This window comes from Lingula anatina, chromosome 10, assembly GCF_051362555.1.
Source record: "Lingula anatina isolate TDL-2025a chromosome 10, LinAna3.0, whole genome shotgun sequence".
Lineage (NCBI taxonomy): Eukaryota > Metazoa > Brachiopoda > Lingulata > Lingulida > Lingulidae > Lingula > Lingula anatina.
Genome location: NC_141776.1, coordinates 16,577,498 through 16,592,379, shown reverse-complemented (window position 1 = coordinate 16,592,379; position 14,882 = coordinate 16,577,498). Strand labels below are relative to the sequence as shown.

Here is a 14,882-nt window from a genome sequence, read left to right as displayed (position 1 = left end):
ACAATTATGGTAATTTTGGTTTTAAATAATTTTCACTTCTACACATTTAAAGCTTAGCTTTCTGTGAACCACACTTCCGGTTATGCGCAGACGCAACATTCCACCGGGTTGAAGATTTCATAGCAGAAACAGTGACAGATATTTCATTTTCAGGCGATTCATTTTGATTTTACATTTATTCATACTCACAAAGGCGCAATCGGTGTGATGCTGTTGATATCGTGAAGTAGGTTGAAGAGTTAAGTTTAAAAGAAAATACAGCTAGCTTCTAAACGCAAGTCGAGGGGACTTGCAAACTGTATCTGAAGCACTGCGACTAAGAACTTCAACGACAAACATTGACATCAGAGAGTTGACAAACAAGTGTTAGAAGAGGTTAAAATGAGGTTTAAAACCTCACTGCAGAAGGAACCTAAACATATCCTTTTAATTACGATGATTGTTGTGAGCTGTTTTTGAAAATTCATTTAGAATCTTTGAAAATCCTGTAGGTTAGCTAAATGTAATAATGCGATTTGATGATTTTGTTGATGGCAATGCGAAATATGAAGCATTCTAAAACTCTGTTTTACATGTGTAAGTGGGTCCAGCATTTTACTCATTTAAAAGGGTTGTATCTGTTTCGGGGAAACTATCAAACATTGCAAACAACTCTATCATAAGAGCTGGGGCATGAATTTATTTTGGATGTGTTTATATTGGCAGGTGCTCTTTCAAGGGTTGCCTAGTGGAAAACAAATGGTCTGACCACCACAAATATTTGTATATATCTTGGATTTAATTGTTAATGTTTGTCTATGTGTTATTATCATTTTCTAAATTAATACTTTTGTATTACTTGTCTTCTTATGGAAATTCCTATACAATAGATAAAGTGGAGACTGTGTTTAAAATTGACTTGCCACATTTTTACTCTATTTTCTCCTCCTTAACTCTTTCCCACATACAGAGATAGTGACCTGTACTGGGTGGACGACTCCTGATGAGGTCTACTCTGGCAGTGATGACCACCAGATACTCAGGTAAAGTTTTGAGAAGTATTAATGTAGGTCTTTGCTTATGGTGTATATGACATGAAGAGATATTTTTAAAGCAGTTAGAGGTAAAGATGTAAATTATATTTTAGTGATGAACTGTGGATGTGAGGAGATAAAAACAATGTGTAATATTATTATTACTCTACAACATGATAGATGAATATCACTGATGTCACTTACCATTCCGAGTAGAAAAGGTAAATAACAGAAGGATTTGGGGGGGGGGGGGGGAGGCAAATAACACTTGATAACTTTGTTGGTAGTTTATTGTATTAATTGTCAGCTTTGAGCTTCCTTGTTACATGTATGTTTCAGGTGGAATTTGCTGAACATTATAATAAGTTTAAAACACATAAATTTGCTATAAAGATTTGATGATATTTGGACAGTTTATGTTAATATTTAGTTTCATTACACACCATGACTATATTTCAGGTGGAATTTGCTGAACAATGAATGCACATGTCTTGTTAAGCTGGGTAATGATGTCTACCCCACAGATCTGCACTGGTTTCCTAAGAGTGGGGCAGGGGGCAAGAAAGGGGGTGCTGGAGGAGCTGACGTCTTTGTCCTAGGGTCTTCAGATGGTAAGGATGCCGTGGGATATATCTGTTTATTGTTTTGTTTTGTACAGAGATATGGGTACTGGGTTTAATTTATTTATTGATTGATTCACTATTGAATCCTCATTTATGTTATATTGATATTACAGTGTGTTTTTGGTTCTTGAATTTATCTCAGATATACAGGTCTATTTTATCCCTCTTTAGCTGCCTAATTTAATTGTGTCAGACATATAGTACTGTAGTTCTTTTCCATTTATGTTGATTGATATAATTTTGCTCACCCCATCATAGTTTGGTTGAGTTGTATCCTGAGGTTTTACTGACCTTTAATATTTTTTAATGGAATTTGCTTATGATTATTTTGTATTTTTGGAACAGGAGCAGCTATATTTGAAACCAAATTTCTTCTTTCCAGGCAAATATCATTTGGTGTCTAAGACAGGGCGTGTGGAGAAGTCAGTGGAGGCCCACAGGGGAGCAGTGTTAGCCTGTAGGTGGAGTTATGATGGCACTGCTATGGTGACAGGTAGGCTAGGCATACTTCAGGGATTATTATATAATATATAATAATAATTATATAATATATATTATATAATATATAAAATAATAATATATATATGTGGAAGAAAGAAAGAGTAGTTTTTGTTTTTAAGGCTACATATACTGCTTAAAAGGGTATAATGCAATGAGTTAGTGTGAAAATAAAAATACTATTAGAAGAAGTTTCATTAATGAAATAATTACAGTTTTCCATATTTAAAATCACTATTTGTATTAGGATATTTTTTGTTTTTATTAATAGTAGTAGTAGCTGTTGATATAGCAACTAGTAGTGGCAGTAGTATTGCTACCACTATGATGATAACAAGATCTGTTCACAACATTTCTTTACTGTTCCCATAGCTGGAGAAGATGGCCTTGTAAAAATCTGGTCAAGAAGTGGAATGTTGAGATCAACTCTAGTCCAGAACAGTAAGTCACACTGTGTTCTATGGAGATTTTGAATTGTATATATATTAATTGAAACTCAAGCATGTACCTGTGCTTAAAAATGTAATGTGATAGAACATACTCAGATATGTTATCCAGTGGAATACATTTTTCTGGAATTACAAAATAAAACCATTATGCTATTGCATGACTTCCAACTTCTTATTTATAACAGTTGTTGTACACCTCAGAAGAAAGTATTAACTCACCAGTCAACTAATGGAGCATCTGAACTTACATTATATCTATAGACTTATCCAATAGAAAATATGTAACGTGATGTTTTAAGGCAGCCCAGTATACACTGTTATCAAGTGTGCTGGAGTCCATACAAAAGAACATTTGAATACATATTTCACATGCTAAGTGAATATATAATATGTCCCATATATATACCTTCAGGCAGCCCAGTGTATTCAGTGTGCTGGAGTCCAGATAATGACCAGATACTGCTGACCAATGATAAACAGCTGGTGATCAAGCCAATGCAGGCCAATGCCAAACCTGTCATGGTCAGTTCAGCATTTTTTTTTTTTTTTGGTACAAATAATAACTATCTAGAATATGAAATACTGTATATAAGTCTTTTTGTGCCATATTTGTGTAGGTTTATTATATCTGTGTGTGCGGTGCTTTCACTTGTTTTTGTTTTAACCAATAAATGCTTCATGTTTATTATTCTCATGAAAGTTTATAGAGGAGTTTTTCGTCTCATTAAAAAATTATTTATTTAAATTTTATTGTCTTGTAAGAAGAGATTTATTCATGGGTTTAAAACTTGACTTAATTTTAACGTCCACAAGTTCTAGGAGAAGATATGAATAAATTTTATTATATTGTGATAAACTATTTGTCTCCCAGTGGAAGGCCCATGATGGTGTGATACTGAAAGCTGACTGGAATGCCTCCAACAACTTGATATTGTCTGGAGGAGAGGACTGCAAGTACAAGGTAAATTGTTTTTATCTCATGTTGTATACCAGATGCTCAGCTTAGAGAGACTTATTGCAGGTGGGTAGGATGTTATTACATCTAGTGCTGCAGCGGCAGAAGACAGTGCATCGTCATCTCAGAAGAACATGTAATAATGATGTCCAGTTAGGAGGGAATGGTACTTGAATCCCTATGAGAAAAGTACAGTGGACTCAACTGACTGCAGCAGCTGCTGTAGGTTACTCCTAATGTTACATAGTCCTGCACTGCAAAATCCAGGCACTTTGCATAGTCGGCTATCCAACTTAAGCAGTCTAATCTAAGTCCATGAACTTAAGACTTTTTGTTATAGAGCACCCAAGTGTGTGGTGTGTGCTCATTTAGACAGGTGTTTTGTAATAGAAATCTCTGACTGTATTCCAGGTGTGGGACCACTATGGTCGTCTCCTGTACAGCAGTGTCACCCATGATTACCCCATCACCTCTGTGGCATGGACACCTGACGGGGAGCTGTTTGCTGTCGGATCTTTTAACACTCTTAGATTGTGTGATAAGGCTGGGGTAGGTGGATGTGGTTTGTTGATTTGTGATTAGAGAGAGATAAGAAAGTCTTTGTTGAATTATTTTATATTCTGAAAAAATGAATAATAATAAAGAGCGCATTTGCCTCATTTGGATTTTTTGTTTGCGTATGTGTAATTTTTTGTTAAATTACAGATAAAAGATATGTTAGGTAGAAAAAAAGACAGAAGATTGGAATAAGATATTTACATCAGTTGTAATCCTTATTGTTTGGGGTTTACTGCTTATTAGGTAAATAAAACTTACAACTCAATAGTGGCTACATATCAGTGGGATCAACTTGTTATGGTCTGAAGTGGCAAAAATGATTTTTTCTATTGATAAATGAAGATAATGAATACATCTTTAACCATTCTAGTGGTCATATGCCCTGGAGAAGCCCAACACAGGCAGCATCTTTTCATTATCGTGGTCCAGTGACGGCACGCAGGTCGCAGGGGCTTGTGGGAATGGTCATGTGATCTTTGCACACCTGGTGGAAAAGTGAGTGTTTGGGCCCCAGCTTTTCGTCAAACTGAATAAAATGAATGGGACAGTTTTATTAATTGTTGCTTTGGTTGTGTATCAGCTCAAAGTTTTGACATTGGCAATATTTTTGAACATTGTGTTGAGGGGGGGGATACATTGTTACATGCATCATCTCAGTATTAATGTCTCTTTAGTTGTATTGAGGTTAAAAGGATTGTGGAGTAAACAGAATGTGGTGTTAAGCCAGACAAACTCTCTTTATAAGTGTACTCATAAAGTTTAGACTTATCTCTGCTCCTGAAATAATTAAATCTATGTCATTTTCTATGTTTCAGACGTCTAGAGTGGAAGAATTTTGAGGTGACAGTGACAGGAGCTAAGACTATAGATGTCAGGAATGTAGTGGACGATACCAAAGACAAGCTAGACTTTAGAGACAGGATCATCAAAACCTCGCTGGGGTTCAACCATCTAGTAGTTACTACATCTTCACAGTGTTATGTGTACAGGTAGTATAACTATGGGTTTTAATTTTTTTTAAGAGTCACAGAACAGTGGTTTCCTCAGCTTTAGACATGAACCAAGGGAAATGTAGTTTGTTTGGTGTTATAGATGGTATTTTGTAAACACTTGATATGACTCTCATACAGTGTGCTTTTTTTCTGGCCATTCAAAATCAAAATAAAACATTAACAATAGAATAGACTATTTTAGTGGTGTTGATTTAACTGTATGAACACTCAGATTTTGCTCTTATTTCAGCACTCGTAACTGGAACACTCCCATGATATCTGATCTGAAAGAGGGTGCCGTTAACCTTATACTGCAGGCTGAGAAGTAAGTAAAAACATCTTCAGTTTTAAACCAGGTCCGCCTTGGTGTCTCATATTTCATGGTACATGAACATCTAAGGTGAAAAACCTTAGAGTTTCAGTGCTATGATAGGTATTCAGGAAGAGCCAGTAAAAGTAGCAATACCATGCATTAAATGCTGCAAGTTTGCTAAAGTACTCAGATTGCTGTATTTCGAAGAACTAATAACGGCTTTCTTTCTTTCTTTCTTTTTTTTTTTTTTTTTAAGAATGTTAGCAGCTTTGGGCATTATAACTGTAACAAATTATTATTAATATCATCATCATCATCATCATCATCATCATCATCATCATCATCATCATTATTATTATTATTATTATTATTATTATTATTATTATTATTATTATTATTCCAGACACTTCCTGCTGGCAGACAATGTAGGCGTCCATGTGTATTCTTATGAGGGAAGACTGGTGTGTTCACCTAAGTTCCAGGGAATGAGAACAGATGTCCTCAATGCACAGACTGTCACCATCAGCAATGACACAGTGGCCATCAGGGACAAGACAGATGAAAAAGGTAAGATATGTAGATATATGGATAGGGGGAGGAGTGAAGAATTCAAAAGAAGAGCCCTTTTCGTTGGGAAGGGTCCTATTTGTCAAAAAAACAAAATTTTATCAAGGTTCTGTGCCACTTCAGGCAGACAGTGTCAGTCAGAGACCATTGAATGTAATAGATGAAAGTAAAAAGTATAATTCTTGCCAGTGATTTAAATTAACTTTTACTTTTTATTTATTTATTTTTTTTTCTGACTGACTAGAATTGTCAGCAAGTTAAAGTCAAATTCCAAAAGTAAGATTATAGAGAGTCAGGAGAGCTATTACAGTATAACATTATATTTCAGTGATCCACTTGTTTGAGGCGACTACAGGCAAACCTCTGGGAGATGGCAAACCCATCACACACAAGGTATTCTGGCTAGGATTTTATGTGTATTTTTTTAGTGGGAGAGCGGGGTGTAGAAATCTTTTAACACTTGTTCAAGAAATTTTTGTAGGATGAAATTCACTTATCATATAGAATAGCTCAAAGGCAGCGTGGATAGCTATATTTTCATTCAGTATGATACCCTCTCAAAAAAACAAACAAACAAACAAACAAACAAATAAATAAATAGAAATAAATAGAATGTTGCAAGATGAATTAAAGATGAAAAGTGAAAATATAAACATTTCAGAAATGATGTAAATTTGTATACACATGTGTGTCTGTTTCCAGCTGGAAGTAATGGAGATAGCTCTGGACCAGTGTGGTCCTTCCAATGAGAGACGGCTGGCCATCATAGACAAGAACAGAGACCTGTACCTCACCTCTGTTAGAACATTTGGTACAGAGAGAAAGACTGTCAAACTGGGTTAGCATTTCTTGGTTTACTGTAGTGTGATTTTTCTTTTTGCAAGATATCTAAATGTCTCATTTGAAGGCAAGTTTATTATAAGATCATATATATTTCTTTTTCTATCTTTTCTTTTTTCACAAGCATAAACTTGTGTCATATTTGTGTCTATTGGACACCTACAGTCAAGTGCCTGTGAACACAAAAGAAATATCTTTTAATATCTTTGAACAATTTATTAAACAGATCAACTCATTTTAAGCTTATTAATTTTATTACCATAAGATGGTGGATCATCTCAAATTTTTAATTAAAATGTTAAAATGCTTGCACCAAAGCAGTGGTTAATAATAATATTTGGCTTAGTGTTTCTTTGTTTATTAGTTTATTAATGTATTAATCCATCAGGTAAAATGATTCTATCTCAAGTCTGGAATGATAACAGTAATATGCTAGCTGTTAATTTATGTATTAATCCATCAGGCACAATGATTCTGTCTCAAGTCTGGAATGACAACAGTAATATGCTAGCTGCAATGGCTGATGGGAAGTTCACAGTCTGGTATTATCCTAACGTGGCATACGTAGACAGAGATTTGCTGCCAAAGACAGTCTGTGAAAAAGATGCCAGGTAAATCTCTTGACATCTCCTTTGACTATAATCATTTGTCTTTGAGTTGTAAATTTGCTGAAAAAGCAATTTTATGTAGAAGTGTGGAAAATAGTCAAACTAGTAGCAGAAGGATATGGCTTTCAGCATAGATTAGTGTTGTTTACAAATTTATAATTGAATATGTATAAAAATTTGCATAACACAAAAAGAAAGAAAAAAGAAGATTATCTCTCTGTCCAGATCAGTAATATGGTATCTTCTCTCCTCCAGTGAGTTTGGCAAGAACCCACAACTGCTAAGTTTCCTGGGCAGTCATGTGAGTCTGCGCCGCGCAGATGGCTCTCTGGTCAGCACAGGCATCTCCCCCTACCCGGCCATGCTGCACAACTTTGTGATGGGGTCGCGGTGGGAAGATGCTGTCAGACTGTGCAGGTTTGTCAAGGTAAGTCCCGTTTACACTAGGGATGGATAGCCTATCTTAGTATACACTCAGGAGTGTTGTTTCCACTGGAGATAGGTTAGCCTATCTTAGTACATACTCTGGTCTTTTTCCATGGGAGATGGGTCTGCCCATCTTAGTACATACTCAGGCCTGTTTCTATAGTAGATAGGTCAGCCTATCTTGGTACATAGGCAGGCCTCTTTCCACGGCATATAGGGCAATCTAAATTATTACATACTCAGGCCTGTTACCACAGCAGATGGGTCTGCCTGTCTTAGTACATGCTCATAAATTTTATCACCAGAGCATTTCCATGATCTCATAAACCCCTCTTCTGGTTTCAGGATGACACAATGTGGTCCTGCCTTGCTGCTATGGCTGCTTATGCCAAGGAACTGAATACAGCTGAAGTGGCATATGCTGCCATCAATGAGGTGAGCATATGTGTTACTTTGTTCAATTAGTCAGAAGTTTCATGAGTTGGCCTTTTCATTTTCAAAGTTTCATACATACTGAACTTGAGCAGCATTTGATTGAAGTTTACTTCACCAGTTACATGGGTATATTAACCGTGTCACATGCCCTTCTGTAGAATGATAAAGGGAAGACATCGCCTTCATTTTCACAGCTTATTCTTTCATATTTTACATTTTTTCCCACACCTACCTTTACATTTTTATCCCCCATCTTCCCATTTCCCTCCCCAGGCTGACAAGGTGCAGTACATCCTCCAGATCAAGGAGATCCCACTGAAGGAGGCCAGGAATGCGGAGATGGCTCTGTTCTCTGGCAACCCTCAGGACGCGGAGGGCATCCTGCTGCAGGCTGGGCTGGTGTTCAGGGCCATCATGCAAAATATACAGCTTTATAACTGGTCCAGGTAATATGTGTGAGTGTGTCTGTGTGTGTGTATGTGTGTGTGTGTGTGAGAGAGAGAGAGAGAGAGAGAGAGAGAGAGAGAGAGAGAGAGAGAGAGAGAGAGAGAGAGAGAGGGGGGGGGGGGGGAGGACACCTTTCCTTCAGTGGGAGGGTGCAGATTAAGTATGTTGGCAGATAGAAAAAGGAAATTGGTGTTATGGTTGACTTTAAGTTACAAAATTTAACACAATAAGTTTGTTTGTTAGTAACGATGAACAGCTTCCTTATCTGTTGTAACTTAGGGAAATATGAGTCAGTGTTTCAGTTGAAAACTTAGCACTACTAACAAACAGATTCACAACATGGTATACGTATTTTGCTTGATAACTGCTTACAGGATCACTATTTTTCACATTGTGGTATAAAATGATGGTATATTTCAGAGCCTTGGAGCTGGCAGTGAAGCACAAGACTCATGTAGACACAGTACTGGCATACAGACAGAAATATCTCCAGGTGTTTGACAGGACAGAGACAGACAAGAGATTTGAGCAGTATGCAAAAGGGGTAAGTTTTCATGTTATTTACCCTTGTACAGTAGACTTCACACAACTTTATTACTTTGGGAATGGAGAAATTTTAAGTTTAAAGTGATATCATTTGCCCATATACAGTATAAATCTGCATTATTCTGCCACTTTGGGAATCCTTGTTTGAGTCACAAGAATATACAATTTAAGCAGTTTTGATAAAAAAAGATTTAGCTAATATATGAATATGATAGTGAAGAACTCTGAAGTCCAAGGGATTTTATCTTTCATCAGAGTATCTGAAACAGTTTATTTCAAAAAGAAATGTTTTTGTCTCTGAAGAAAAAATCTAAACCAAAAATAAAAAACAATGTAATTTTTTTTTTATGATGTGATAATGTTTCATAATATGTACACATTTTCAATTTCAAAACAAACTAACAGTCAGAGGACAAGGTACATGTTGTTTGTAGAACTTTACATCACTTAGTTATTTAGTAGGGACTGGTTTTGTATTGATATTGAAATTTAGTCACCTAGGGGAGATGATATTGAAATTCACAACACAACTGTGTACTGATACTAATTTCTCTTTTTGTGTTGGCTGTTTTCACTACCAAGTTTTTTACATGTCTTTATTTCACCACAGGTAAACTAATCTTTTGTTGGAAAGGTATAAGAAGACTCATGTCTCATAATGAAAACGTGGTTTTGGCACCTGGCTCACAAAAGAACATCAATTAAATTTTATTTATTTATTTATTTATTTATTTATTTATTTATTTATTTATTTATTTATTTATTTATTCCTGTTGGTTTTATTAAAACCCAGCCCTTAAATCAAACCAAACTCTGACTGTCTTAGCATCAGTTTCCACTCCTCACGGTTTAAGATTTGACAACATGTTAGCTACATGTCTTAATGTTCTACTTGTTTGGCAATTTTCTAAAACCAATATGGAAAAGACATTGGCTATACTAGTTATAATGTCTTAACCTGGCTCAAGAACTTCAGTCCTTTACTGAAACTGTCTGCCAGTGTTTAGTTAGGCAACGGAGCTTTGTATGGAATATTACACAGTCATGGAACCACTGCCTACAGCTACTTAAAACTGTGTATGTTTAATCCAGAAAATCTTTTAGTAAATTGAGCAGCTAAGATATCTGTCACGTAATTAGCAAATTTTAGCTACAGAATCAACATTTGACCTCGGCAAGTTTATTGTCGGGACAAAAGTTGTAGCTTTGAGAAATATGCAAGTCACTGTAACAGTTATTCTCATTGCAGTTGACAAAGTATTATATTTCCAATAAAACATAACAGGCATAAGATTGATGAAAAGATGGTTGATTTTAGGATGGAGAAATTTCTGCAAGTCACTGCTGTTTTTTGGGGATAATTAAAGATACGACAGCCACTTCTTATTTCTGCAAAGCATTAGTTTTCCAATAAAGTCTTACAGCTGAAAATGAACAAAAAGATTATCGATAATAGGATTCTCAAGTTTCTCAAGTCACTCGTATTATTTTGGGATGCTTAGAAATATGACATTCACTTTTATTTCTGCTAAGCATTACATTTCTAATAAAATCTTACAGACATGAATTGAGCAAAAAAGTTCAATGATAGGATTGTCAAAGTTTTTGCAAGTCACTGCTATTATTTTGGGATAACTAATTTCTGCAAAGAGCAAACAGCTAGGTATTTTCTCAATGCTGAACATTGAAGTAGCATTTTTTTCCTCGCTTTTAACAATATTGACACAGTGAACCACCAATTTCAAAAGAGAAAAAGTGAGAAGCTTTCATTGCTTGCAGTTCTTGGATATTGTGTTGAAATAAAAGCAGCAGACTTCACAAAACTCATGTTCGTTTTTAGTCCTTCATTGTCAGAAACTTGGGGACGTTCTCTCACAGAGTGGGATACTTAATTGATAACAGCTGTACAAGTGCACTTTGGTAGGTGGAAAAAACTTCATGGTTATGGAACCCTTGTGCTTGACATGGCTAACTGATTAACTTAACCTAGCTTCATGGAGCACACTTGTGGAAAGTATCTAAGAAATACATTGTACAGTCTCAGGGGTTACAGCTGGACAGATGAAGTAACAAGGCAAAATAACTCTCCCTCTTTTATGGTCCATGGCATTTTGGCATGTCTGTTACATATAGGGCTCAATCATCTCTGTGACCTGTATAGGACATGTCTGCAGAACTTTGAAATTAGGCCGATTCGAACTTTCTTGTACACCAGACATCTAGAAGCTTTTTTTGCTATGTTTTGAGTGCAACTGAACGCACAAGAAGGTTAATCACCCCCCCCTTCCCAGGCCCCAGCTGTGAAAGGAGGCTTATAATTCAGTTAATCTGATTGCATTCAGCAAGTCAGCTTGTGGAGTTGGATCGATGTACATAGAATAATAGTTTCACTGGGAACGCGCCCTGTGTCTCCATCTTGAGGGCTTCAAGGTCAAGATTTTTCATTGCTTAATTCGAAATATTTGTCAAGGTGCACGGTGGGCAGAGGAGGGAATGTTGACAAGGGGGCTCCCAACATCTCACTGAGACTGTGCATACAATCTCTTCCAGTCCACACTCTCGAGTTTTATTGACTTTCACTACTGGTCAACAGAAGGTACTGATCCCTGCAACTTGGAATTCTGAACCCCAATCTATTGGTGGTGAATTTTGTTGAGAGCACTTGTTCAGAAAGTATTAGTTTGCTGAGTGTGATTTTGAATAAAGAAAGCAGGCCCATAGCCAGCAATATCAAAGGGGGGGGGGGTGTTTTCTTTTTCTGAAAAAGTGGACCTTTTACCATGTAATCCCCATGTACCTAGGTCAAATTTTACCCAGAGTGGAACCCCCCTGGCTACGGGCCTGGAAAGTATTGTATGGGTACATTGACCACTCCCTATAGCATGTTTTTAAACATGTGCAGTGTTTTTTTTTTATTTGCTTAAATTGTACTTCTACTTATTTATCTTTGGTTAAAGTAGACTCACAATTTGGCCTTAATCAGATCAAATCCAGGCATAAGATCTTTCGTGAAAGTTACAGGGCACACATATAAACTTAGCTTGTTATTTTGATGTAGAAGTTTCAGGTACTATTCTCAGAGTGATTACACTTATACTGAGCAGCAGTCAAGATTTTTTCTTTTTGTTCTTCAAATTCATTCAATGAAATGCATTGTCATTGAGCCAGTTAAGGCACGGGATAGTTGGGGTTGACTGATTTGATTGTATTTTAAACAGTTAAGGGACTGACTTGAATTTAATTAGTGTGAGCTGATATTAAGAGTAGCTTTGAGAAGGGTCTTCAAAATGAGGATTGAGACACATTATGTGCGGATAATATAGTGGATTTTATGAAAGTGACATTTTTGTGATAGACAATTATTTGGTGTGGTGAATTCTAGATTTAGGTAGATTATAAGTTAGCAAGATACATATTAATAATAACAACTATTATATGATAGTTTCCTCACAGCAATAGCGAGAATTATATTAGTTTGTTTCCATTCCAATATTTACCTGTTGTTGTGAAGATTAAAACTGTGTGTAGCACTCTGATGATGATAATTTGTTACTGAAATACAGTTTAACTTAAGTATATATAATAAGTAAAAAAATCTTGGTATTCTGGCAGATTTTTATTAACAAGATAGTTATATCATCATTGTCACTAAATGTGTTCCTTTGTAAGATTTTTGTATCTATTCTGAATACAAAAACATAAAAGGAGGCAGTGAACAATTGTATTAATTACTTAAATGGTGATATTGAAAATGTAGTAAGATTATTTGACTGTGTTATTAATTAATTAATTTTTATTTTATTTTTTAAATATGATGTAGACTAATTTTCATTTTTGAACATTTTTTCAGGTTGATATAGACTGGGAAAAGATTGAGCAGAAGATAGAAATGGAATATTCCAAGGAGAAGGAGAGAGGAGGAGGGAAACGATAAGTCTTCTGCCGAGGCATTTTACACCAATTCTCACAGAAAAATGTGCAGAACCCATCCGTGATCAATTTGTTATTAACACCAAAGATTTGAAGATATTTTTAATCAACGAAATGGAGCCTTCTCTCCAGTTGGAAGGAAAATATTGGAAGATGTGAGAAGAGATATAACAAGCTTCTTTCTGTCTGACTATAAACTGAATAACTGTTAAAACTCTAAAAAATGCATTGAAAAAGATTGTGTAGAAGGAGACGCTTGTGTGAATAATGATTTAGTTTAAGTTAATGTTATTCACAAACATCTTGTGGACACCTGAAGAGCGAGGTAGAGTGACTGCCAGTAAGCTCACGACCCAATAAGATATTGTATTCATACGGAGTTGTCTAAGCTATTACATAATGGGTATCAGAATTAACATTCCGTCCAGTCGAACTTGTTTGAAAGTTTTGTAAATAAATGTGTGTAACCATGGTCTGTGTTTATTTATTTAATTATTGATTATATGTTTATTTATATTTTTTGAAAGCGTGTTTGCCATAGAAAAAAAACTGCAGAAAAATACCAGAGAGTTAATATTCCAGATGAACTTGAATATTCGCAAATTTTATTGCGAAGAAACCGTTCAGGCATCTGCGCGATTGTTTTGCTTATGCCTTCAGCATTTTCTACACGCTGAAAGAGATGACAACAATCCAATAAGTTGAAGTGCTGAGACTATATTCGTAACATCTTTCGGTTCAGCCCATGAAAACCCACAGCGGTTCTTCTGGTTGTTCCCGTTATCTATAGAAAAAAAATTAAATAAAAAACAAGTTGCTCATTTCACACGGCTAAAGTCGATCTAAATTTTAAGACTACATTTTAATTCTAGTCCACTTTGACTACAGGTAGATCGGTAGTAAACTGATTAATAGAAATAGTGCGCCTGTTTCATAACAAAAAAAGAAATATACATATTTTTCTGTTTTTTTTTTCTTTAGGCCAATATTTAGCCTATTTCATCCAGATTCTGCGGGTTTATCCTGAAATGAACCAAGCCAATTTTTTAGTCTAAAAAGTTCATCAAATATCGGTTTAAAGCTCTTTTTATGAGTCAACTCCCAGGTAACGACGGGTCGGCGTGGGTCATCCTCCCCTGTCAACTCACATCACCTGGCGTGACGCCTGTCTTTATTGTTTTTTGACATATTTGTTACGATGCCGCACATATCAAGTAAACAACGCATCTCCTTGTGCTCAATGGTCACGTTTTATCCAGACTGAGAGTCAAGGTTATAATAAATTGCCTTCAGTCTTTTCTCTGTTGAATTTTTCTAACATTGTCAGGTGATATAGGCCAGTATTGTTTTGTAACGTCAAACGCGCTGAAATATGGTTCTCGTGACCATGGGTGCTATTATCATTATGTAAGCTATGGTCGAGTCTTGACACGTTAAAGAATGGGTCTTCACATTTTGAATACTATCATATCGGTAATCATGCCTGACGGCTTTTATTTTGGTGGAAATGGAACGGAAAACATAACATTTCTCTTCCCATGTGGTCGCTCTTCCATGCAGGGGACACGGAAGGCAAAGTTACACGTAGGTCTTGGATCGAACGTCGTTCGAGCCAGAAATGGGTCGTAACGCATCGACGCATTTGGATTGCATAGCGCTAGGACCCTTAACATGCCGTAGAT

General features: G+C 36.0%; 1 protein-coding gene across 2 annotated transcripts; it reads left to right on the top strand.

Moving 5' to 3' along the window:
* The first annotated feature begins 75 nt into the window (after positions 1-75).
* On the top strand, positions 76-13,671 carry LOC106177200 (intraflagellar transport protein 80 homolog). Of its 2 annotated transcripts, none has more exons than XM_086997621.1 (20): positions 76-421; positions 947-1,022; positions 1,473-1,624; positions 2,019-2,129; positions 2,507-2,575; positions 2,996-3,105; positions 3,455-3,544; positions 3,950-4,087; positions 4,467-4,591; positions 4,912-5,085; positions 5,339-5,413; positions 5,805-5,968; positions 6,297-6,361; positions 6,671-6,806; positions 7,272-7,419; positions 7,672-7,843; positions 8,188-8,277; positions 8,551-8,723; positions 9,145-9,268; positions 13,121-13,671. In XM_086997621.1, the coding sequence occupies exons 1-20, from the start codon at positions 382-384 to the stop codon at positions 13,202-13,204; spliced, it is 2,316 nt and encodes a 771-aa protein (XP_086853747.1). In that variant the 5' UTR covers positions 76-381; the 3' UTR covers positions 13,205-13,671. The 2 variants fall into 2 exon arrangements, with proteins under 2 accessions (XP_086853747.1, XP_086853748.1); XM_086997622.1 differs by having other exon boundaries at positions 2,507-2,579; positions 3,000-3,105.
* The last annotated feature ends 1,211 nt before the right edge of the window (positions 13,672-14,882 follow it).

What these genes read in the sequence shown, in the direction of transcription:
- LOC106177200 (XM_086997621.1), top strand. Translation starts at nt 382, where the DNA reads ATGAGGTTTAAAACCTCACTGCAGAAGGAACCTAAACATA. An exon ending in GCAGAAGGAACCTAAACATA is followed by an intron (nt 422 to 946) that starts TCCTTTTAATTA and finishes CTTTCCCACATA; the next exon opens with CAGAGATAGTGACCTGTACT. An exon ending in GATTGTGTGATAAGGCTGGG is followed by an intron (nt 4,088 to 4,466) that starts GTAGGTGGATGT and finishes TAACCATTCTAG; the next exon opens with TGGTCATATGCCCTGGAGAA.